At 35.6% G+C, this 26,682-nt stretch overlaps 1 protein-coding gene across 8 annotated transcripts in view; it reads left to right on the forward strand.

The window, feature by feature from the left end:
- The window catches only part of RMI1 (RecQ mediated genome instability 1), an 89,838-nt gene that overhangs the window by 1,287 nt on the left and 61,869 nt on the right, over positions 1 to 26,682 (forward strand). For 4 of the 8 annotated variants that reach the window (XM_070590800.1, XM_070590798.1, XM_070590801.1 and 1 more), the window contains exons 2-4: positions 4,694 to 4,754; positions 15,253 to 15,349; positions 16,137 to 18,232. In XM_070590800.1, the coding sequence (XP_070446901.1) occupies positions 16,148 to 18,055 (1,908 nt within the window). In that variant the 5' untranslated portion in view covers positions 4,694 to 4,754; positions 15,253 to 15,349; positions 16,137 to 16,147 and the 3' untranslated portion in view covers positions 18,056 to 18,232. Of the gene's footprint in view, positions 202 to 4,693; positions 4,755 to 15,252; positions 15,350 to 16,136; positions 18,233 to 18,774; positions 18,826 to 26,682 lie in introns of those variants that run through there. The other 4 variants (XR_011531816.1, XR_011531817.1, XM_070590802.1 and 1 more) reach the window with 3 other exon arrangements.

A 26,682-nucleotide genomic window follows, 5' to 3' on the forward strand; every position in this document is an offset into this window, starting at 1 on the left:
AAGTGCAGCCTGCCCGCCCGCCGACACCCGCTGTTCGTAACGGGCCGCAGCGCCTGTCAGGCGTGGCCCAGGCTGCGGGCCGCCGTCCGCTCGAGCGGGATCCCGGGGAACGCGGGCCGGCTGTGGCGGCGAGAGCCTCGGAGTCCTGGAGCACTTGTCCCCACGCGTCCGACCTGAGCCAGTTCGCCCGGGAGAGCCCAGGTGTCTCCTCAGGGCTTTCGGTTCTGAAGAGACCTTTCGTTCGTTTCTCTCTTCTTTCTTTTTGCTAATGGGGCCTGTGATAGGAGTATTTTGTAGTGTCGTCGCTGCAGTTTGTGAAGAATTTCTGAAAGTACTATTGCCTTCAGCTCCCCAAATGAATGCAAATCGCAAAATACATTGTAAACATCCGCGTTCCTTTCATTCAGCGCTCTAAGGCGCTTACCACGTGTCAGGGGATTACGCAGTGATTAAAACAGACCAAAAACTTCACCCTCAAGGGTGTTACCGTTCTAGCGTATTCAGTTTATACTTGGTTTGTGTTCGGGTGCTTACTTTTAAAGCCCCTGTGTCAAGCTTTGATGATTTCTTTTGTTAACGCACATCAGGTCACCCCGGATCGGTGACAAACCTGGGATATCGGCAGGCCTGATGGTACCTAATTTCCACATCCTGGCTCTTCAGCCCCCAGCCTTCACCCACGACCCTGAACTCACGTCGAAGCATGGAAATGTTATAATTTATATATAAGGCTAAATCCACCATTAGCAGAATACATTTATGTTTTCGTAATGATGAATTTGTGCTGATTCATTCCATTGTAACTTGATTTCTCTCTTGCATAGTTTGTAAAATAGATGTAACCAGCATTTTTTTTTTAATGGCTGTGATTGCAGCCATCCATTATCTTTTACTTGCCTAATTGGGAGGAAAGCTCTCGTTAGGGGGAACTGAGGACTTTGTGAAGCCCCAACCTTTAATGGCTGTGAGGATAGTTGAGCATAGTGTCTGCGATTGTGGAGTTTATACAGGATCTCTTTAAGTAGTAATATTTTTTTTAATGGCCCCCATCATGAAGAGTGTATCATAGTCTTGTTGGGAGGTAAAACTTAACTCACGTTTTGGTTCTACGATTTTTGGTTCTCTGATACCAGATTTTTATTAAATCTTCAACCAAGAATTGATGAGTTTATGAAGGGCCTGGGATACTTGGATTATAGAGATTTAATCCTGTCAGTCAGGATTAGCAACATTTGATTGAATCTGTCATTTAAAACCTGGGATATTTCACTAAACACTAATAGGCACATAGAGGGGTATTTGTACTAATGATGCTTCTTTCAAACTAGTGTTTCTGTTGCAGCCATCATTTTCTCTAAGCAGCCCTATCCTAAAACTTATTCCTCCCAGTTTCACTGATTTCTGACTGGACCCAACTGGTGAAAGCTATTACTTCCTTTTTCTAGATGCCATTGTTAGATGGTTTTTCTTCTTTTTCCGTTTGTTTTCTTCCTTACCTCTTTTAATTTACTTTTTGGATTTACTCTTTAAATAACAGGAAAGTCTGTCTTTTCACTGTCATTTCATCCTCTATTGTTTTCAACCAAACTATACCTATGCTCCTTCAAGGAGTTGCCAATTTGATTGATAGATTCAGCAGCTCTTGTTTTGTATCTTTAATTGTATGATTATTTTGGACTCCCAGTGAATTTAGAGCTAAAATTACTTAGCTATTGGATTTACTTTAAATAAGCTAATATAATTGAGATTATCACTAGCCAGCCAGATGATTATTTAAAATATTATAATTACTATTTCCTTGAGTTCCCAACCACGTGCTAGACCTTGTGCTGGCAGATTAATGCCTATTACAGTCCTTCAAGTAAATTGCGGTTATCTTTGTTTTATAGATGAGGAAATTAACACTAGGAGAAGTTAAGGAACATGTCTAAGGTCACAGAGCAGAGGTGGGATTCAAACTCCTGAAAGCTGTTCTCTGTCTTTTCCTTACCTTAGGATATGGAGGATCCACAAACAGCCCCACTGATTACTTCTTTTTGATTTCAGTCGTTAAATGTAAATGAGATCTAGAAAATAGATTGTTGTAGTCAGCCAAGTTTAGCATGCACAAAACATCAATGAATTAAAATTTTTTTCCCATGATTATAAAATTAATGGAGATTTAAAATGTAGCTTTATAGCTGGTCTTTTTCCTAACAAAATAAAATATGAACATATTTTCATGTCATTAAATAGTCCTTAAAAAGTTTTTTAAAACACTATAACCTTCCATTTCATGGATCGAGTGTAATGTATTTAATTTTTTCTGTTGTTGAACATTTAGATTGTTTCTGTTTTTTCCACACTGTAAAAACACAATGATAAACACTCTGGCACATAAATCTTTGTCTTCATTCCTGACTGTTTTCTTAAGGTTAGTTTTGGAAAGTAAAAGAAGTAGATCATATGGTATGAACATTTCTTAATGTACAACTTAAAAAACGTATACTTTTCCATATTTTTCTTTTCTTGGACAATGATGTTCTTGAGGATCAGGGGCTGTTCTTTGTGTATAAGCAGATGGGAAGTTGTGCTGCCCTAGCTAACACCTCCCTTGAGTTGCTTCTACCTGCAGTGACCATGATGAATGAAAACCTTAGGGGTTCTCTGAAGGACTAGGTGCAAGTAATACGGTTTACTAAATTGTTAAGGGGCTTGGTTATTGAACCACAGTCTAAACTTTATAAAATAGATCCCACATGATAATAGTGTTTCCATTTAATTAAAGTTTGTAATAAACTTTTCTTTCTAACCTATAGGGAAAAAATCCTATTATACATACAATCATCTTTTTATTACGATTGTTATAAACATGCAGTTGTGGAGACTGTATCCATGTCTCAATCAGTATACCCTCCACTCTACTTACGTTGCTGTTAAATGAAGAATTTTGTGTAACAAATGTGCATTTAGCAGTTTTTTCCCCAGACTTCTTGACCTTTTGGTAAAATATTTGAGATTAGCTGTATTTGAGTACTTGAACAGTGTTAATTATTATCACATTTCCTTGTGTTTTTAAAGTGTCTTAAGGTTTCTTTTCAGGTTTTAGTCACTGGAATTTTTTTCTTTGCCTAGTTACGATAACATTATTATAAAATTATAGTACATCAGTTAGCTCCAAAAGTGGAAATTCAAATCTTAGAGGGTAGTCCTTGAAGTGAATTATTAATTAGAACTGCCACACATTAGTAGAATAATTTAGTTGTGATTCACTGAGCAGTTTCTCAGAATTTGTCCCAACTGTCATTTCAAAGGAGTTTTGTCACTTGCCGTGTTCAACAACACAAGGAAGTACACGTTTGAAATAAACAAAAAATTTAAAAATAAACAGATACATAATCCTTAAAATATGTTTGTAATATTTAAAAACTTATTTTACATGATATTTTAGTAGTGTTATAGCAAAAGGAAAAGTAGTACTTAATCATAAGGCTGTAGTTTTGACACTGTTAGAAAGATAGATGCAGTAGGTGGTGTTAAGTTTTTCTTTCATTTAACTTTGTAAATGACATAATTTAGAATGCACTAGATGAGCTTGTTATTTAAAAGAAATCTGAGAAAAGTCTGTTCATTATAAGAGCAGTGTAGTGCCCGTACAGAATGGCCATTTATGAATGAGTTTTATATGTAAGTGGTTTTTATATGTAAATGAAAGGCTGGCTTTCTTTTCTCTTTTTGCTTAAGTTAGCAGGGTCTAAAAAAAGTATAGGAATGGAGAGTGGCAGAATTTATGTTCTAGTTCTGGGTCTGCTACTAGGTATGATCTTTATGTCTTACTCTTCATGCCTCAGTTTCATTCTCTCTCAGATAGATGACAAACCTACTCTTTCTTTCATAAATTATTATTTTGAGGTTTAGATAATATTGTAAATGTAAAAATATTTTGACAAACACTTAAAATCTTACAAATAAGAGGTTTTAATTTTTATTTTCAGCAAACCCTTATCTTCAATTCTCTATACCACTGTACCTACTGGGATGTAAGATGATTGTTTCTGAAATTCATCCTTGTTCGTTTCCTTTTCTGTTCATCATTATTTGTTTCATTTTTTATCCAGCTTTGACTTTTTCAATTCACAACCTTTCTTCCTTTGTACTGGCTCCTTCCTCCTCCTAGAAGTAGCAACAGTATTATTTCCTAGTATTTACAGGTTCAGGTAGGAAATAACATTTGTGTAATATGGCTGCATATAATAGTTAAGGTTATGTATGTACCCAGAGTGATTTATAGTATAAAACATTCTGCAAACAACTTAATTGTAATTATGGCATTTATCCTTGATAATTCACTTAAATAATTTATAAGTCTGCTGAAAGTATACTTTGTCCTGGTTTCAGTTGCTTAATGACTGACACCTTTGCAAATTATACTAGGTCCATTTGCCAGCACTGTGTTCTTTAAATTTTAGTGGAGGATATAGGTAACTTATTGAATGAGCGCGTCTAAGGGCCATGGATCTGGCTTAATTTTTGAAGTTAAAAAAAATGACAACAGATGCAATAAAACAGCACTTTGGAATCTTAGATTATATAAGTAAAGATCTGTGTCTTGAAGATAAGATGTCACTAAGCTTTGACCTTATGGAATTGTGCTTGGAGGTTTTAACATGCCTTCATTTTATTAGTTTTATATTTTGATGTTATTTTATTTCAGGTCTGTCTTTTAAGCGTACAATTGGATTTGCTTTATTCAATTTGAGAGTATCTTTTAACAGGTGAGTTAATCTATGTTCATTATGATTGCTGATGTATTTATGTGCATTTCTACCATCTTATTTACTGTTTGTATTTATAGTGCTTGACCACTCTTTTTGTGCCTTTCTTTATTCTATGTTTTCTTCAGCTAGTTTGAAAACTAGTTATTATATTTCTATTCTTTTGGTGTTTACCTTCAGTTTTTTTGTTGGGGTATAATTTACATTCAGCAAAATTGATGTTCTTTTTGGTGTATAGCTCTATGAGTTTTGACAAACATACGCTTACATCATTATCACCACCACCACATTCACGATATAGAACAGTTTCATCACCCCCAAAGTTTGTGCCCCTGGTAGTCAACCCTTCTCCATACCAATAGCCTTTGGCAACCACTGAACTATTTTCCATTTGTGTAGTGTTGCCTTTCCCAGAATGTCATATAAGTAGAATTATACAGTCTTTGTCCGGCTTCTTTCACTTAGCAAACCACATTTGACATTTGTCTTAGTCTGTTAGGGTTACTATAACAAAATAATGTAAACGAGGTGGCTTATAAGCAATAGAAATTTATTTCTCTGGAGGCTGGGAAGTCCAAAATCGAGGCACTGGCAGATTCAGTGTCTGGTGAGAGCCCACTTCTGGTTCACGGACGGCCGTGTTTTTACTATCAACTCCCGTGGCAGAAAGGGCAAGGTAGCTCTGGGTGGGGTGGGGGGAGGTTCTTGTATAAGAGCCCTAATCCCTTTCATGAGGGCCCCACCCTCATGACTTAAGCACATCCCAAAGGCCTTACCTTCTAATACTATCACATTGTGAGTTAGGATTTCAACATGAATTTTGAGGTGGACATAGCCTACCCCAACATTCATCCATATTATTGCATCTATTAGCGATATAGTCCTTTTTATTACTGAATAGTAATCATTGTAATGATGTACCCCTATTTATCCATTCACCAGTTGAAGGACATGTGGGTTGTTTTTGGTGATTATGAATAAAGCTACTATAAACATTCACATACAGGTTTTTAATTAGTGTAAGTTCTCATTTCTCTTGAGCAAATGCATAGTAATGCAATTGCTGGGTTGTATGGTAAATATATGTTTAAATTCCTAAGAAAATACTTAACTCTTTTTCTTTTTAACAAACTACTAATCTGTTTTCCAAAGTGGCTGTGCCATTTTGCATTCCCACCAGCAATGTCTGAGAATTCCAGTATTTGGTATTGTCAGTTATTTTTTATCTATGATAATAGATGTGTCGTAGCATATTGTGATTTTAACTTTGCATTTCCCTAATATCTAATAATATTGAGCATCTTTTAATGTGTTTATTTGCCATCTGCATATCTTCTTTGGTGAAGTGTCTATTCACATCTTTTACTCACTTTAAAATGAGTTTGTTTTTTTATTGAATTTTAGAATTCTTTACATAGTCTGGATACAACTGTTTTGTCAGTTGTGTGTTTCTCCCAGTCTGTGGTTTCTTGTTGTGTGTGTGTGTGTATGGCTTGTCTTTATACTTTTAAGAGTGTCTTTCATAGAGCAGAATTTTAATATTTTGATGAAGTGCAATTTATTAATTTCCTTCTTTTGTGGATTATGTTTTTGGTGTTGTCTCTAGGAAAACTTTTAAGAAACTGAGGTCAGGGCCAGCCTGGTGGTGCAGCAGTTAAGTTTGCATGTTCCGATTCGGTGGCCTGGGGTTCACCAATTTGCATCCTGGGTGCTGACCTACACACTGCTTGTCAAGCCGTGCTGTGGCAGGCGTCCCACATATAAAGTAGAGGAAGATGGGCATGGATGTTAGCTCAGGGCTAGTCTTCCTCAAAGAAAAAAAAAGGAAACCAAACATTTTTCTCCTAACTTTTCTTATAGCTGTTTTACAGTTTTAGTTTTCACATTTAGGTCTATGATCCATTTAGAGTTAATTTTTATATATGGTGTGAGGTGTTGGTTGAGGTTCATATTTTTGCATGTGGCTGTCCAATTGTTTTAGCACTGTTTGTTCAAAAGGCTATCCTGTTTCCATTGAATTGCTTTTGCAACTTTGTAGAAAATCAATTGACCATACATATGTGGGCCTATTTCTAGACTGTTTTCTCTTCCCATTGATCTATATGTTAATCTTTTTGCCAATACTGCACTGTCTTGATTACTGTAGTTTTACACTAACCCTTGAAGGCAGATAGTATGAGTCCTCCAACTTGGTTTTTCTTTTTCAAAATTATCTTGGCTATTCTAATTCCTTTGTCTTTCCATATAAATTTTAGAATCAGCTTGTCATTTTTTACAAAAAAAGATTGCTGGGATTTTGAATAGAATTGAATTAAATCTATAGATCAGTTTGGCAAGAACTGAAACCTTACAAGAGGGAGTCTTCAGCATAGCATATCTCTTCATTTGTTTAGGTTGTCTTTTGTTTCTTTCATCTGTAATTTGTAGTTTTCAGTATGTACATCCTGCACATATTTTGTTAGATTTAAATTTTTGCTGCTATTGTAAAGTGTCCTGTTTTGTTCGTTGCTAGTGCAGTCGAGTCTCATCATTCATGGCAGTTATGTTCTATAAAGTTACCGTGAACGCTATGAATTAGCAAATACTGAACTATTGCTCCTAGGGGAAATGCGGAGTTAGGTTCCTGTGAGCCTCTGGTGACAACATTTTCATCAACTGATCAATAGGTGATCTTGTTTTATGTATGTTTCTGTTTAAAGACACTTTATTCAATATACGTTGTTGATTCATCAATATTGAATTTATGACCATTGGCACTATAACTCATTCCTGAATGAAGCTTAATTTAACACATATATTTTTTCCATATGACACATCGCAGCTTTCTTGAGCTTAGAAACACTAGATAGCACTTCAGCACTATGCTATTTTAAACAGCGAAATCATCAACAAAAAGCACAAAAGTGTGAAAAACGTGGCACTAAATAGAGCACAAAAAAGACTCTTGCATCTTGCTAACTCATTTATCAAATGATGTAGCCCTTTTGTAGTTTTTTTCGTATTTTGTTCATAAACATTCATGTCTTCTGCAGATAGGAGTAATATGGTTTTTTTCTTCCTCTTCTCTCTTGATTTTTCTCTTTTTATGTTGTAGTAAAAAACACATAACGTAAACTACCCTCTTAACAGTTTTTAAATGTACATTATAGTGATATTAACTGTATGCACATTGTTGTACAGCAGATCTCTGGAACTTTTTATCTTGCATGAATGAAATTCTATATCCATTTAACAACTCTCCATGTTTCCCTCCCCTTAGGCCCTGGCAACCACAATTCTACTTTCTATTTTTATGAGTTTGATTTCTTTTTTCTTTTTTTTTTAAAGATTTTATTTTTCCTTTTTCTCACCAAAGCCCCCCGGTACATAGTTATATATTTTTAGTTGTGGTCCTTGAGTTGTGGCCTGTGGGATGCCACCTCAGCATGGCTAGATGAGCAGTGCCATGTCTGCGTCCAGGATCTGAACCAGCAAAACCCTGTGCTGCTGAAGGGGAGCGCTCAAACTTAACCACTCAACCACGGGTCTAGCCCCAGTTTGATTTCTTTAGATAGCTCATGTAAGTGGAATCATGCAGTATTTGTCTTTTGTGATTAGTTTATTTCGCTTAGCATTATATCCTTAAGGTTCATCCATGTTGTAGTATATGACAGGATTTCCTTCTCTCTTATTTTTTTTTGAGGAAGATTAGCCCTGAGCTAACATCTGCCACCAATCCTCCTCTTTTTGCTGAGGAAATTTCGCCCTGAGCTAACATCTGTGCCCATCTTCCTCTATATGTGGGATGCCTGCCACAGCATGGCTTGCTAAGCAGTGGGTAGGTCTGTGCCCGGGATCTGAACTGGTGAACCCTGGTCCGCCGAAGTGGAGTGCGCAAACTTAACCGCTATGCCACCGGGCTGGCCCCATACTAGGAGTTTTATAGTTTGAGGTCTTACATTTAGATCTCCATTTTGGATTAATTTTTGAGTATGTTGTAAGGTAAGGGTCCATCTTCATTCTTTTGCATGCAGATGTCCAGTTTTACCAACACCATTTGTTGAAGAGACTGTCCTTTCCCTATTGTGTAGTCTTGGCATCTTTGTTGAAGATCATTTGACCGTTTATATGAGGGTTTATTTCTGGGCTATTTATTCTCTTCTATCAGTCTGTATGTCTGTCTTTATGCTGTTTTTTACTGTTTTAATCAGTATACCTTTTGTTTCTTTTTCTTGTCATATTGCATTGACAAGGGCCTCCAGTACAATGTTGTGTGTTGAGTGGACATCTTTGCCTTATTCTTGATCTTAGGGGGAAAGCTTTTTGTCTTTCATACCTTTAATTTTTAAACATACATTCTATTGTACTATTTTGTTCATTGCTAGTAGCAGAAATGAAAATCTCTTTCAGTAGAACACATAGAAGTTAGAGTTAAAAAAATCTCCCGCAAAAGTTAAACGTCAATACAAAGAAATCAGTGGAACATAGGGAAAACAAAAGTTTTATATATGTCATTTAAAATATTAAACTTTGAAGAATTGTTTTGAAAAATAGCAATCCCCTGCCCTCCTCCTCCTTTGTTCTCCTTCCCCAGAAACAACCATTTTATACTTTTCTACCTGATACATTTTTGTATTTACTTCTGTAGCTCTGGAAACCATGCAAATACTGCTACTTCTTGATTTCAGTTTTAGGTGTTATCTATTGACTTTCACTATGGAGATGAGAATTTAGCTCTTTTTCCATCTACCTTTCTCACCACGCCCCTATCCCCACCCTAACACACATAGTCTTCCATTTGGCTATTATCTCTGTAAAGCTATGTTAAAGATTTTGTCAGATTACTATTTAGAGTATATGTTATTATGACTATATACATGTTATTTGGAACTAAGCCATGTAGTATACAAATACTACTTTTTCTTTTCTGTGCAACATTTTGTTTTCTCTTGAGTTGTTTTTCTCCCCTTGGTTTTCTGTATGTTTTTCATCAGTTCAACCCCTAACTCCTCCAGTTATTCAAATCTCCACTCTATGTTGAGATACATCAGTCCTCCAGCTAACAGAGGTGTAAACCAAGAAAGAGAAAGATCCTGGAAAGAGTGGTCTTACATAATTTCATCTTCTTGAAAAATAATCTCTCCTGAGGCCTCCTGGGCTGTTTGCTTTACATCCTGCAAATACCCTTTGCTATAATGCTTGCCTCTCTTTTGTGTAAGATTAAAGATATCATGTCTTCCTCTTTCTTTTCTTTCGTTTTTTTTTTTGAGGAAGATTAGCCTTGAGATAACATCTGCCAATCCTCCTCTTTTTGCTGAGGAAGACTGGCCCTGAGCTAACATCTGTGCCCATCTTCCTCTACTTTATATGTGGGATGCCTACCACAGCATGGCTTGCCAAGTGGTGCCATATCCGAACCAGCGAACCCCAGCCCGCTGAAGCAGAACATGCGGACTTAGCTGCTGTGCCATCAGGCTGCCCTGTCTTCCTCTTTCTTGGTTTATTCCTCGGTTATGTTAGAGCACATCCTCCATTACAAAATTGTTTTAGACAATGCTGATCTGAAAATGTTTTAATTTCACTGTCATGCTTGATTGATATTTTCCCTGGGTAGAGATTCATAGGTTTGAAAAAGTTTTCATTCAGAAATCTGAAGGAATTGCTCATTTACCTTCTAGCTTCCATTGAGAAATCTAAAGCCATTTTCATTCCTGATCTTCTGAATGTGACCTATTTGTTGTTTGTTTTCCCTCTCTGGAGGCTTGTATTATCTTCCTTGTATTCTAAAATTTCATAAAGATATGCCTTGTTGTATGTCTGTTTTTATCCACTGTGTTGGGTCCTTTTCATCTGGAAGCTCTTGTCTAAGTTCTGAAAATTTTCCCTAATTTATTTCTTTAATTGTTTACCCCCCTTTGTTTTGTGTTTTTTCTCTTTCTGGAATTCCTAATCTGTTAGACTTCCTGGGCTATCCTTTTTTTTGTTTCCCTCCTATGTTCTATTGATTTCTTTGTATTGATGTTTCACTTTTGGAAGAGATTTTTCTTAACTTTATCTTCTGTTCTTTCTATTGTTTTTCATTTCTGCCGTCATATCTTACATTTCTGAGTTATTTTTTGCGCTATGAATATTCCTTATTATAGCATCCTATTCTTATTTCATGGATATGATGTCTTAGCTCCCTGAGGATATTAATGACAGCTTTTTTATCTCTCTTTAGTTTTCATTGCATATTTTCTGTTTGATGTGGTTTAGTGTTAGAAGCTTTTCTCAGATATCTTGTCACAATTAAGAGTGGGGAACTGTGGAAAGCTGTTTGAAACTCTTGAGCCTGTAAATGCATTCTCCAAATGGGCTGTTTTAATTGGGAAACCTCTCATGTTGGTGTCTTTAGGTCTTTTCTGTAAGGGTGATAGATTGCCCAGAGAAAGATTTTCTAGTCTTTTTCTGGGAGACCATAGGCCTAGTTGCTGGTGTTTCTGGGAGCATGGCAAAGGAAGAGAGTAGCATGTGTTCAGCATTTAGGATTTAAGAATTCATTTATTCTCCTATTTTCAATATGGTACCTCCACTTTCAACTGTACTCTGGTGGCCCCCAGGCTAGAGAGCCTCTGTTTTACCCTCTCCAGAAGATAGAAGGAGGAATCTCTCTGACATGGGATTAGGGAAGCCACAGTCTTAGATGTTCTCCAAGTCTTCTAATCAATCTTATTTTTAGAATACCCATTACTTCCAAATGTACTTAGTATTGTGTTTTGTGGGTTCTAGATTTTAAATCAGCCATCCTTAATACCAGCTTAGAATTCAATTTTTTGGTGTCTGCTATGTCATGTACTACTTATCTGTCTGTTTTCCAGATGTTATTTCTTCTCTCATTTATTTTGTTCATAAAGTTTTATAGCTTTTTAAACAGTAATTTTCTGTGGATTTTTGGGGGAGATTATAAGAATGCATGTTTTTAACCCTCCAATTTTACCTTTAAACCCATAATTTAATATTTTTTTCTATAAAATTTTAAACTTAATTAGTATTTCTATTATCCTCATTGACAAAACAAATACTTTAACTTCCCTCTAAATTCTTTTTCTATTTTCTACATTTTGTTATGTCAAATTTTACATTCAGCTTGTTAAGTCTTAAGATTTTTTTTTCTTCTTCCTTGATGTTTTGCAATTTGCCATACTATATTTAGGTATGGATTTTTTTAAATGTTGCTTGGCAGTATTAAACTTTTCAACGTAGGGAATCATCTTTCTTGAATTTTAGAAAAATTTCAATCATTATCTTTTAAAAAATATTTCCTTCACTTCTGTTTTCTCCTTCTGAAACTGATTATTTCAATGTTGGAGCCTATCTTCCCTACTTAGCTTTTTTCCCTCTTTGCTTAATTTCTTAATTTGTATTCTGTTCTAGGTAATTTTCAATGCCTGAGCTCTCTCTTCATTTGTTTTTACTCTGTTGTTTATCCTGTCTATTGAATTTTTAATTAATTATCTTCTATTCTTCTTTTAGTCCCACTTTTAAAGTATATTAGGTATGCTCAAAGAGATAAAAAATTTAAGATTCTTCATTAAAAAAAATTTCTTCAGGTGTACTTCTCCTATTTCTTGTGTTTGCTGATGTGGCTCATGGTGGTAATTTTCCACAAGTGTATCATAATTTTGGGTTGAGAGCTCATGTTGGATAGGAGTTGGTCCCTTTTGTGTGGTTTTGGAGTTGCTGTAGCCTAACCCTCTGGCTGGCATAGGTCTAGGCCAGCTGTTTCATTAGAGTTTTGAGTTTTTACTTTATGTGAATAGCTCAGCCTGGACCATACTATGTGTATTATATGGGTTATGTAGGCCCAGTTTCCATTCTCAGGGTACCTCTGTTCCCTCCATAGGACATAGGTAGGTGTTGAGTGGATGCAATTCCAGCAAGGAGGCTGTTTCTGGTCTTCTGCCCCATAATTGGAATGCTGGACCCTTGGAACTTTGGAGTTTTAGCCTACATTACTCTAGTCTTTTTTTTCCTGGGGGCCTTAGTGCCCACTTACTACTCTAGATTCTGCCTCTGTTCCTGACCCACAAAAATTATACTCTTGTTATTGAATGTAGCTATGTATTTAAAATTTTATCTAATTTCTTGTATATCCTTCTAGAGGGTCCTTTATGTATATACAAGTAAATGAGAATATGCTTATTTTTCTTTCTTTTGTACACACAACTTAGAACATTGTATTTTGCTTTTGTTTTCTCTTTGCAATAAGTTAGGAAGTATTTCCATTTGATAGATCAGAACTGGTATAGAGATTGTTGGTTTCTTTGTTAAAGAGACATGCTGATGTGACTGTGCATGGTTTATTTTCATCACAATGGGTAGGAACCTTTTCTGCTTTTGAATTTTTACATTGTTTTTCGTATGTAATTTAAAAAATATGTATATTTATTCTCAATAATTTTCTTCAATATAAAAATTCACTAGTTCTGTAATTATAATGACTTTAACTCCTCCTTTAACGTTTTATTCATGTAATCCTTACAGCAACTATAACTTCTTTAAATTTTAACCATTCATTAAATTAATAATGTGACCACTTGTTTAGGGTCACAGAGTTTGTAAGTGAAAGTTTGGCACCAGAGTTGTACTCTGAACCACTAGATTATATACTGGCTCTATCTCCTAATAAAAAAATTTATTTTTTTTTATGTGATAAAGCTTCTACTTTTTTTTTTTTTTGAGGAAGATTAGCCCTGAGCTAACATCTGCTGCCAGTCCTCCTTTTTGCTGAGGAAGACTGGCCCTGAGCTAACATCTGTGCCCCTCTTCCTCCACTTTTTATATGTGGGATGCCTACCACAGCATGGTTTGCCAAGCCGTGTGATGTCTGCACCTGGCATCCGAATGGGTGAACCCTGGGCCGCTGAAGTAGAATGTGTGAACTTAACCGCTGCGCCACCAGGCCGGCCTGAGTCTTTACTTTTAAATGATTATTGATACATCAAGTAATAACATGTAACAAGTTCTTGAATTCTATCATTTAGTAATTTTGATTAAGAGAAACTAAAAACAGCTTAAACAATTATATTAGTATGTATTGTTCTAACCCTATTTTAAGGTTGGCTGCACTTAATACATTACAAATAACTATTTATTACTTTTTCATAGGCAAAACCCCTGACTTTTGAGAAAGCTTTAGGGGAAAACTAATTTAATCCTTTTCTTTCTTCAATATATTGTTATTATTATTTTTTTAAAACTACAGTTAAGAAAGAAAGTATTGACAAATATGTTACTTAAAGTAGAAGACATAGGAAAGCAGACAATGTACATCCATTAGATTTTAAAGAAATATGAGATAAAAATGAAATTTTTGATAAGCTGAGTTTTTACAAAGAAGCTAGATTTGTTATTCTCCAGAAAGTGAAGGGCCACCTAATATGTAATATATAAAAATAGTTTAATTCCTTTTCACAAGAATATAACTCAAGCTCTGCTAAACTTCATATTCCGTGAAGGCCACTAAAATGCCAGTCCATGAAATGGGCACTCTTTTTTCTTCCCCTATCCATTTATATGCCAGTTTTCATGAATTTCTGGCCAGATATCGCCGACAAAGGCTAAGAGGTCAGCCAGGACTTCATCCCTGTTCTGCTAGAAGTAGGTCTAGAGGATGGTCATCTTCTCTTGGGTCTCCTTCTCCATTTTGGTGCTCCCACTACCATGGACCCCAGAGCTGCAGCTTCCTTGGCCTTGAACGCTTTCTCCCTCTGTAGGCAGGACTGTTCAATTTCAGCCTGAGTTTCTTTGACCTGCTTCAGCCTCCGGTTCTTTTGCTTGCAGGCCTTGGACACATTTTGGGAAACCCACTTCGCGGCCTACAGCAGCTTCTTTTTTTTTTTAAGATTTTATTTTTTCCTTTTTCTCCCCAAAGCCCCCCAGTACATAGTTGTATATTCTTAGTTGTGGGTCCTTCTAGTTGTGGCATGTGCAACGCTGCCTCGTTGTGGCCTGATGAGCAGTGCCATGTCCACGCCCAGGATTCGAACCGACGAAACACTGGGCCGCCTGCAGCGGAGCGCGCGAACTTAACCACTTGGCCACGGGGCCGGCCCCTACAGCAGCTTCTTGATGCCCTGTGACTGACTATCCATAGCGGTGGTGACTGAGGCAAGGGTTAGCAGCCTGAATGGGCTGGACTGCCCCTTGGGGTCAGCTGACCCAGCTGCCCAAGATCTGAGCCTGTGCCTGTGCCCTGCCCACTGTCCTCTCCTGTCACCTTTGATTTTGACAGTAGCCCCATGAAGTAAGTATGTAGACAAGGAAACAAGCTTAGAGAGAGTGTGTAAATTTCTCATGGTCACTTGCTTCTATTTATCTTACTTCAAACCTTGTGTTTTTATTCTGTTTTATCTCCACTCTACTCTGATTGATAACAGGAACCCCAAAAACCATAGTATCAAACTCTTTCACTCAGGAAAGTAGGCCAGTGATTCTTTCTGCAGCTTCGTCTTAAAACCCTTACTGCTTCTTGTCTTAGCTTCCAGGGCCATTTCTGAGCAGTAGAGGTTACAAACATTCCACTGAACAAACAGTTCCAAATCCTGTCATCGTACCCTATGTGCCTGTTCCAAATGGTAAGTTTGTTATGGACATATTAAAACTTTTGTAAATTCTAATTCTTACATATCTTCATCTGTAGAAGGAAAAAATACCCTGTTGTGAAGACAACATTAATTAGTCTTTAGTGTTTTGCTGCTGTTTTATCGTACTGAGAAAATCAGAAGTAGTATATTTACCTGATACGACTGTCGAGAATTATTTAGCCAAACAATAAGATGCTTTACATCAGCTCAGAATCTATTGTTATTATAATTTTATTCTTAGACCACGTGTTTAAGTGCCAAATGTCCAAAAAACACAATGGTATAAATTTTAAGAGAGTATGTTATAGATATGAAAAGCACCTGGTGAATATTTTCTTAACTAAATTTTAAATAATTAGTATCTGATTATTAATATAATAATTATTGTTTACTGTGTGTCTTTCATAGTTCTGACATTATACTTTACAAATGTTAATTATATAATCCTCACAACAACCTTGTAGGATAGATGATGGTATTGATATTTTATACGTGAAAAAAACTGGATTAGAGAAGTTAAGAAATTTATATTACAGAGCTTGTAATTTGACGGAGCTAGCTTTCAGACTTAGGTATCTCTCTCTTAAACCTTTTGTTTTTTTCTCATTATACCATCTAGTTACTTGTGATATTTGGATTTTGGCCATGTGGAAAGTCAAAGAATTTTAAGATGCTGAAGAGAGAAAAATTGAAAGGATGTGGTTATGCCTGTTTATGTATTATAGACAGAGAAACTATACTTAAATGTGCTGAATTATCATTTTTTTTTTCTTTTCAGGTAATACATGCATGATTTTTTTTTATTTAAAAGAAATGAATATAACTAGTATTGCTTTAAGAGTTGAAACCTGGCTTTTAGCTACATGGCATGTTAAAGTACCTCTAAGGTGGCTGGAAGCTTGTATTAACTGGATCCAAGAAGAAAATGATAATGTTAATTTGAGTCAGGCACAAGTGAATAAACAAGTGTTTGAGCAATGGCTTCTTACGGATCTGAGAGATTTGGAGCATCCTCTTTTGCCTGATGGCATTTTAGAAGTTCCAAAAGGAGAACTGAATGGATTTTTTGCTCTGCAGATTAATTCATTGGTTGATGTAGGTCAACCTGCATATTCCCAGATACAAAAGTTAAGAGGCAAGAATACAACAAATGATCTAATTACAGCTGAAACACAAGTAACCCAAAAACCTTGGGAAGCAAAGCCTTCACGAATGTTGATGCTACAGCTAACTGATGGGGTTGTACAAATGCAGGGAATGGAATATCAGTCTATTCCAGCTCTTTATAGTGATCTTCCTCCAGGTACAAAAATTTTGATTCATGGGAACATTTCTTTCCGTCTTGGTGTTCTCTTATTGAAACCAGAAAATGTGAAGGTGTTAGGGGGAGAAGTAGATTCTCTTTTAGAGGAATATGCCCAAGAAAAACTACTTGCAAGATTAATTGGGGAACCTGATCCTGTAGCTTCAGCTATACCAAATAATTCTAACCAAAGCATCCCCAGAATTACAGATGTTCTAGATCCTGCTTTAGGACCTTCTGATGAAGAACTCCTGGCAAGTCTTGATGAAAGTGATGAGCTTGCAGCAAATAATGACACCTCCTTAGAAAGAATATGTTTCAGCACAGGTAGTTCCTCAAATACTGTTCCCATAAGACAATCAAGTTTTGAACCAGGACTTGTTATTTCTCCAAGACCAAAGGAGAAATCACCAAATCAATCTATGCATTTCTCTGATGGGGAATTAGATGACTTTTCTTTGGAGGAGGCCTTGCTTTTGGAAGAAACTGTCCAGAAAGAACAAATGGAGACTAAAGAATTGCAGCCATTGACTTTGGACAGAACCATGGATGAAACTATAGAGAGATTTTCACATAAATCTAAAACTCTGGATAATTTTTCTTTGATTTGCAAAAATGGAAACAATAATTGGAATGAAAAAAATTCATCTGAACAAATGACCAATGAAGACAAGTCTTTTATTTGTCCATCTGCTAGAGACCAAAACAGTAGTGTTTTTTCAGTTCAACGTAATGTAGCCCTACCCCAAGATTTTACAAATAAAGATAAGAACTCAGAGATAGATGATAAAGTAAAGCAAAGCATCAGCAATTCAGATGGACATTCCTTAAATAATAAAATATTAAATGGAGAGCTGGTCACTTATGTACCAAAAAGGAGTTCACAAATTTCTGATGAAAATGATCGCCATTTACAGACTCATTCTTTAAGATCATCAGAGAATAGCACTAATCTTTCCATCACCATGGATTTGTATTCTCCACCTTTTATCTATTTGTCTGTTCTAATGGCCAGCAAACCAAAGGAAGTTATAACAGTGAAAGTCAAAGCATTTATTGTAACCTTAACTGGAAATCTCTCAGCTTCTGGTGGTATTTGGAGTATAACAGCAAAGATTTCTGATGGTACAGCATATCTAGATGTAGATTTTGTAGATGAAATACTTACTAGTCTGATAGGGTATTCAGTACCAGAAATGAAAAAGTTAAAAAAAGATCCTCTTCAGTACCAAAAGTTCCTGGAAGGTTTGCAGAAATGCCAGAGAGATCTAATAGATTTGTGCTGTCTAATGACTATTTCATTTAATCCCTCCTTGTCTAAAGCAATGGTACTGGCATTACAAGATGTTAATATGGAACACCTTGAGAACCTAAAGAAGCGATTGAATAAATAATTTACAAAATAGTATTAGAAAACAATAAAAGAGGAAATATTTAGACTTAAATTTATCCTTTTATTTGCGAAACTTTCTTTTGTAAACTTCTTTTCATAGCTTATTTCAGTTTGATTTAAAAGTGTTTAATCATATTTGTTTAGGTTTTTTAATAAATTAATTTTTTATGGTAACTTAGATGAAAGAATTTGGTGCCTCATTGTTACTGGGAAATTTGTTTTCCACTTGTCATTTCACATAAGATGATTGCTAAAGTACTATCTTGTTTACTGATGAGTCATATTGTTGAAAGTTAACGACTATAAATAGGTAGTTGTACTTTTAATATGTTGAGTACCCAAAAAGATTTGTTTATATTATTATACTTAGGAAAATGTAAATCCAGTGGATCAGAATATCAGGCTTTCAGATGCAGATTATTTTGTTAGTTTTTATTTTATTGGTTGTAAATATTTGTCTGGTATTTTTAAGGCAAATATTACGTTAACTAGATACCATTTCAGAGATTACATTCAATGTAATTGAAACTTTATTTTCAAGGATAATTTATTTTAAATAGCATATTGAAAGCTTCATTAATAAGATCCAATAAGTATTTAATTTTTTTGGATTAAATAAGGTATTTACCCATTTCTTTAGATGTTTTCCCCTTTTCTGAATTAGCTCTATAGGTAAGCCTCCCTTTAGTTTTATTGTAAGTGCTTATTTTATTTTTTAAGGGAGACTGTTACCACAGTTCTACTTTGCTGTCAAAAAGTCACGTTTGAAAGGTAAAGTTGTTTTTAATAATCTTTTGTCTCTAAAAAAATTTAAATTAGGGTCCTGCCCTGGTGGCCTAGTGGTTAAATTTGGCACACTCTGCTTTGGCGGCCCAATTTTGGTTCCCAGGTGTGACCTACACCACTTGTCTGTCAGTGGCCCTGCTGGGGTGGTGGCTCACATACAAAAAGAGGAAGATTGGCCGTGGATGTTAGCTCAGAGTGAATCTTCCTCAGCCAAAAATAAAAAGCATAAAAAATAAAACATTATACTGTCTTGAATTTTAAAACATTCAACAAATGCTTAAATAATAAAATGAAGACATTGTGTTTTGTTTTAGTTAATGTAATAGAAAAATACCTGGGAGTAAGATAAATACCTATATAAAAATATGATACAGGGGCCGGCCTCATGGCCTAGTGGTTAAGTTCATGTGCTCTGCTTCGGTGGCCCAGGGTTTTGCTGGTTCGGATCCTGGGCACGGACATGGCACCGCTCATCAGGCCATGTTGTGGCAGCAGCCCACTTGCCACAACTAGAAGGATGCATAACTAAAATATACAACTATGTACTGGGGGGATTTGGGGAGAAAAAGCAGAAAAAAAAAAAAAAAAGACATGTAGTAGAAAAATATTTTAAAAATCTTTTGCCATTGTTGGTTGAAGGATGATAGAGTTCAAGGCACGACGCAGATTTTGCTGCCAAATGCTCTAATAGTAAAATCTATATACTTGCATAGCTGTTTTATTACAAGAGATCTAAATGAGATAGCATTATCTTTCTTCTAAATATTCTCTTCCTATACTCTATCTCTGTAAGTAGTGCTTGAAAGGTGAGATGAGACCTTATTTTCTCTTCATATTCGGTCACTAACGACTGGGTATAGTACTTTGCCTTATCAGTCCATCCTTCTAAATTAGTGCTGTGATTCTGGCTCTGGTCTTCTCTGGCCTGGATTATTCCAGTAGGTTTACTAATTAGTCTGTTCCTTATTTTGCCCTCAAGTCTTTTCCCAGAATTCTACCTGAATGATCTTTCTAGAATAAATTTCTTGTTTTCTCTTGGTTAAGTTTTCATATCATCTTTCTCCTACCCCCTACATACGGAGTGAAGTCCAAGCTCTTCATCTAGTCTGTCAGTCCTTTTGTGATCTGGCTCTTGCCTTCCTTTTCAGCCTCATCTTTTCCCATTATTCTCCACCTACCTAATCTGCCTCTAAGTTTTAGTCATACCAAATTATTTGTGGTTCCCCAAACATGTAAGAGAATACACCTCATGCTTTCATATTTAAGCTCATAGTGATCCACCTGCCTCCTAAATTCATTCATATTTCCAACTTAGCTTAAGTTTAAGGTGCCTATTGAAGTGTTCCATGAATTCCATCGCCCACTTTCATGCCCTCTTGTACACTATACAAACTAATATGTATGTTTTGTTGTATTTATTTGCTTCTCTAATTCTTACTCTACTGCTACATTTTGGGCAGAATAATTCTTTGTTGTAGGGAGCTGTCCTGTGCATTGTAGGACATTGAGCAGCATCCTTGGCCTCTACCCATTAGATGCCAGTAGCATCCTTCCAGTTGTGACAACCAAAACCTTTCCAGACATAGCAAAATAGTCCCTGTGGGACAAAACTGCCCTTGGATGAGAACCATTGCTCTAATGGAATATAAGCTGCTTGAGGTTATGGCTGAGTGATTTACCTTTAATTCCAGTAAGTGTTTATTGATATTATAAATGAATCATCAAATCTGATCATCTTTATTTCCTTACTTCATATCCTTTAGTGATTTCTTATAATCTGTTACAATAGCATGATACTTAAAGCCCTGAAACCTCTGCATACATAGCACCTCAGAGAGCTATCCTCTACAGTGAAGGGGTAGATTAGAAAAATCTGCCTGATAGCAAAGGGAGTCTACATGAAAACTTGGCTGAGTTGGCCTAGATTCTAGTTGGCGGCGGGGGGCACGTTTTCCCTGAGAATTTGTAGCCATAGGTCTGCTCTTATGTGGGGCTAAGTGGTCACTTAAGTTACCTGCATGATAATCTCCAATTGATATTTTAACATAAAAATGATCCTAAAAGTGGAGCTAGCCCGGTGGCACAGCAGTTAAGTGCACATGTTCCACTTCGGCAGCCTGGGGTTCATCGGTTCAGATCCTGGGTGCAGACATGGCACCACATGGCAAGCCGTGCTGTGGTAGGCGTCCCACATATAAAGTAGGGGAAGATGGGCACGGATGCTTAGCTCAGGGCCAGTCTTCCTCAGCAAAAAAAGGAGGATTGGCAGAGTTAGCTCAGGGCTAATCTTCCTCAGGAAAAAAAAAAAAATGATCCTAAGGGTACCTGGCAGAAGCAAATGGGAAGGAAAAATGGGTATAATGAGATGAGCTTTCTCTTCCTCTTAGGAATGAATCTACTTTCAGAGAGTACATGTTCTTTGCTCCTCCATTCTGTAAATCTTTCCTGTATTGCCTTCTGCTCTGGTCCAGCACTGCTTATGACTGGGTGGGTAAGTGTCCACACTTCTGGAGTTAGCAGGCACTACATGAAACGCTCAAGACATGCATAGATGTAAAATTACCTATGTAAGATGCTCAAGAGAAAAAACAAAAGGGTTGAAAATTTCAGTAGGGAATTAGGAATTTAAAAAACTAAAAATAAAGAATAACTAAAATTAAGAATTCAGTGAATGAGTTTAACACCAGATGGAAAACAGCTGAAGAAATAATTAAGTTTGGCCAGAAGAAAAAGTGCAGAAAGATGTATAGAGACAAAAGGATGGAAAAGAACCTGAAAACCATGTAACAGAGAAGGGCTAACATTAATGTGACTGTAGTTTTAGAGAAGAAATAGAGAATATTTGGCGTTAATGCTTAAGAAATTTCTAAAATTTATGAAAATCATCAAGCTACAGGTTTCAGAGGTCCCACAAACCTCAAGCAAAATATATTAAGAGAAAATCATACTTATGCAAATATTACCAATACCACTGAAAACTTAAAAAATCTAGAGCAGTGAAAGAAAGAAGGCATATTTCAAAGGACCAAAAATGTGGCAATCAACTACTTAATAAAAACAGTGGGAATGAGAAAACAGAATGGCATTTTCAAAGTGATGGAAGAAAATAACTGCCAACCTAGAATCCTATACAAAGCAAAATGTCCTAAATAAGGTGCAATAGGTAAAATTAAGAAAACCTTCAGGGGCTGGCTCTGTGGCCGAGTGGTTAAGTTCACGTGCTCTGCTGTGGCAGCCCAGGGTTCGGATCCTGGGCGTGGACATGCCACCGCTGGTCAGACCACACTGAGGCGGCATCCCACATCCCACAACTAGAAGGACCTGAAACTAAGATATACAACTGTGTACGGGGTGGGGGGGAGGTTTGGGAAGGTAAAGCAGAAAAAGAAGAAAGAAGATTTGCAACAGTTGTTAGCTCAGGTGCAAATCTTTTTTATTTTTTTAGAGATTTTATTTTTTTTCCTTTTTCTCCCCAAAGCCCCCCAGTACATAGTTGTATTTTCTTCGTTGTGGGTCCTTCTAGTTGTGGCATGTGGGATGCTGCCTCAGCGTGGTTTGATGAGCAGTGCCATGTTGGCGCCCAGGATTCAAACCAACGAAACACTGGGCTGCCTGCAGCGGAGCGCGTGGGATTCAGCCACGGGGCCAGCCCCCAGGTGCAAATCTTTTTTTTTTTAAAAAAAGAAAATCTTCACACACAAAATGAGAATTTTTTTTCCCTAACAAACCACAAAAATTATGTTGTCTGAGCAGAAGGAGAATGATACCAGATGGGAGCTTGGAGGTGCAAGAACAAATGAACAACGAAAAGGATAAATATGTGGGTTAAATGAATGGTGATTTTAAAACAAAAATAATGTCTTGACGATTTAAGAAAACAGGACTAAAGTACGTGAAAACAATAGCATTTAAGTTGGGAGGGAGATAAATGGAAAAGTATTTTAAGATCCTTTATGTCTGAGGAAATGTTAAGCTGTAGTTTTTATTTTAGACTTGAATATTCAGAGTTGCATGTTGTAATATTTAGAGTAACTACTACTAAAAGACTTGTAAAAGTATATTACTATATGCTTATGGAATAAAATAGAATAAAAAAAAAACAGTACTTGACCCAAAATAAAGCAAGAAAGAGAAAACAAAAAAAGTGGCATACAGGAAAAACAGTGCGTCAGTAAGTTTAAAGCCAAATGGATAGGAAATTGCATTAAATGTAAATAGGCGAAATCCTCCAATAAAAGACAAACATTGTCAGATAACAATCCAATTATAAATGAGAGAGACATAAAATGCAAGGATACAGAAGGGTGAAAAGTGAAAGATGTAAAAAGATATACGGACACTAACCAAAAGAAAGCTGCTGTGGCTATGTTAATATCAAACTGAATTTCAAACAAAAGACTAGTAGTAAAGAGAGACAATGATAATAATCAAAGGACTAATTCACTAGGAAGGTTTAGCAATTCTAAATTTATTGAATTCAATATGTCCTTCTAAATTTATCAGAACTACAAGGAGAAATAGAGAAATCCACAATCATAGAGGAAGATTACATACTTAGTAATCAAAAAAAAGTTGGTAGGGATGTAGAAAATACAGCTGACCTAATCGCCATGTATATAGGCTACTGTACTCAACAAATGCGTAATACACGTTTTTTCATGTGCATGTGGCACATTTACAAAAATTGATCATGCTGTACTAGAAAGCATGTCTAAACAAGATTCAAAGAATTGTAAGCATACAGAGTGTATTCTCTAACCATAATTAAAATAAGCTAGAAAAAAAAAAGGTTAGAAAATTTCATGTGTTTAGAAACTACAAAACAGACTCCAAAGTAACCTTGGGTTAAGGAAGAAACCACAATGAAAATTGGAAAGTATTTTATAATAAAAATAAAGCATCAAAATTCATGAGATGTAAATAAAACTGTGCTTAGAGGAGACTTTACATCTTTCATTTAATAGAAAAGAAAGGCTAAAAGTCCATGAGTGGAGCATTTATCTCACAGTTATAAAAATGGCAAATTAAGCACAAAGAAGGAGGAAGAAAAAATAAAGCGCTTAATTTATTGGAATAGAAAGCTAACATAATAGGATTTACAAAGCTAAAAGTTGCTTCTTTGAGAAGACTAAAACTCCTAGCAAGACAAATAAAGAAGTGAGAAGGCACAAATAAATGCCAGAAATGAAATGGAGAAATCACTCACTGTTTCTACATGCATTAACAACCTTTTAAGAGGACATTATGAATAATTTCATGCTGATGCATTTAAAAATTTAGTTGAAATGATCAAATACCTGAGAAACTACAAATATAAGAGAAAAGAAAATCTGAGTAGTTCCATATTAAAGTAGTTGAATTTGTTTTTGACAAGGGGAAATAATAGTCTTTTCAATAAATAGTATTGGGACAACTGCATAGCCACATACAAAAGAATGAAGTTGAACCCGTACCTCACACTATACAAAGATTCACTCAAAATAGATCAAATACCCAAATGTAAGAGCTATAAGTAAACCTCTAGAAGAAAACATAATTGTAAATATTTGTGACCTTGATTAAGGCAGTGGTTTCTTAGATAGGACACATAAAGTCCAAGCAACCAAAGAAAAAATAGATAAATTGCGCTTCAAAATTTTAAAAACTTGTGCTTCAAAAGATGCTGTCAAGATCAAGAAAGTGCAAGGACAACCCTCAGAATGGGAGACTGTCTTTGCAAATCATATATCTGAAAAGAGACTAATATCTAGAATATATAAAGAATTCTGAAACTCAATAATAAAAAGACAAATAACCTAGTTTAAAAATGGGCAAAGTATTTGAATAGATATTTCTCCAAAAAAGATATACTAATGGCCAATAAATACATGAAATAGTGCTCAACATCATTAGTCATTAGGAAAATGCAAATTAAAACCACAATGAGATACTACTTCATACCCACTAGGATAGCTATAATTGAAAAGACAATGATAGTTACTGGCAAGAATATGGAGAAATATGTTGTTAATGGGACTATAAAATGGTACAGCCACTTTGGAAAACAGTCTGGCAGTTCTTCAAAAAGTTAAACAGAGTTACCATATGACTTAACTATTCCATTCTTAGCCAAGAGAATTGAAAGCATATGCTCACACAAAAACTTGTACGTGAATGCTCATAGCAGCATTATTCATAACAGCCAAAAAATAGAAACAACCCAAATGTCCATCAACTAATGAGTGGATAAACAAAATATGGTAATATATACAATGGAATATTACCCATAAAAAGGAATGAAGTGCTGATACATGCAACAACGTGGATGAACCTTGAACAACATTGTTCTAAGTGAAAGAAGCAACACAAATGACCACATTATTTATCATCCCACTTATATGAGATACCCATAATAGTTAAATCTATAGAGACAGAAAGTAATTAGTAGTTTCCAGGGGCAGGAGGGAGGCTGTTCAGTGAGTGGCTGGTGATGGATATGGGGTTTCTTTTGGGGATGATTTAAATGTTCTGGAATTTGATAGTATGATGGTTGCACTATATGGGTATACTAAGAACCACTCAATTTTACACTTTAAAAGGGTGAATTTTACGGTATGTGAAATAAAAAGTGAATCTGTTATTTAAAACCTTCTCACAAATTCTAGGCCTAGATGGCATCCCCACTGAATTCTTCCAAATTTTGAGGATAACACCACTCTACATAAGTTCTTCCAGAGACTAGACAATGAGAGGACATTTCCCAACATTTTTTACTAGGCTGACATAACTTTGAACATGCATAGAAGATTAAAAGAAAGAATATACACACCAATCCTCTCATGAATATAATTTCAAAATATAAATTAATCCTAAATGCTATATTAACAAATTAAATCTAAAAGATATAAAAGGGAGAATACATCATAACAAAATGGGGTTTATTTCCAGAATGCAAGGATAGTTCAACCAATCAATGTAATTCACCACATTAAGAGATAAAAACTATAAGGCCATTCCAATAGATACAGAATAAGCACTTGATAAAATTTATATATTCATAATAAAACTCACGAAACTAGTAATACGATGGAACTTTCTTATTCTAATAAAGAGAATCTACATAAAATGTACAGCAAATATCATACATGAGATGGGGAATAAGATGAAAATGTCTGCTATTATGACTTCTATTCAACAATGTTATGAAGGTTCTAGCCATAGTAATAAGGCAAAGAAAAAAAACGTGTCAGAGAGGAAGAAATAAACCTCCTTATTTGCCAATGACATAGTTGTGTATGTAGAAAATTCAAAATCTATTAACTATTAGAAGTACTAAATGTACTTGGCAAGGTTGCTGTATATAGGACAATATAAAAAACAGTTGTGTTTCTATATAGCAGCAACAAATAAAAAACTACTACTTAGAATAGCATGAAAAAATAAGATATTTTGGAATTATAAGTATAATGAAAGATGTACAAGATTTGTACACTAAAAACTACAAAATGCTGAAACGCACAAAAGAAGATCTAAGTAAATTTGGTTCATAGATTGGAATACTCAGTATTTTAAAGATGTCACTTCTCCCCAAACTGATCTATGAATTCAATGCAATATCAATCAAATTCTCAACATGACATTTTGGTGTAAATCAAGCTGATTCTAAAATTCATATGGATTCTAAAATTTATAAGTATCTATACAAACTTATGCCATATCACCCCCAAATAGTTTAGCAAGTATTTCCTATAAAGAGTTATTATGTGCACAATTAGAATAGCACCATCAAAATCAGGAAATATAATTATTATGTTCCTACCGTCTAACTCAGACTTCATTCCAGTTTTGCCAGATGTTTCAATC

This window comes from Equus przewalskii, chromosome 22, assembly GCF_037783145.1.
Source record: "Equus przewalskii isolate Varuska chromosome 22, EquPr2, whole genome shotgun sequence".
NCBI classification, from domain to species: Eukaryota; Metazoa; Chordata; class Mammalia; order Perissodactyla; family Equidae; genus Equus; species Equus przewalskii.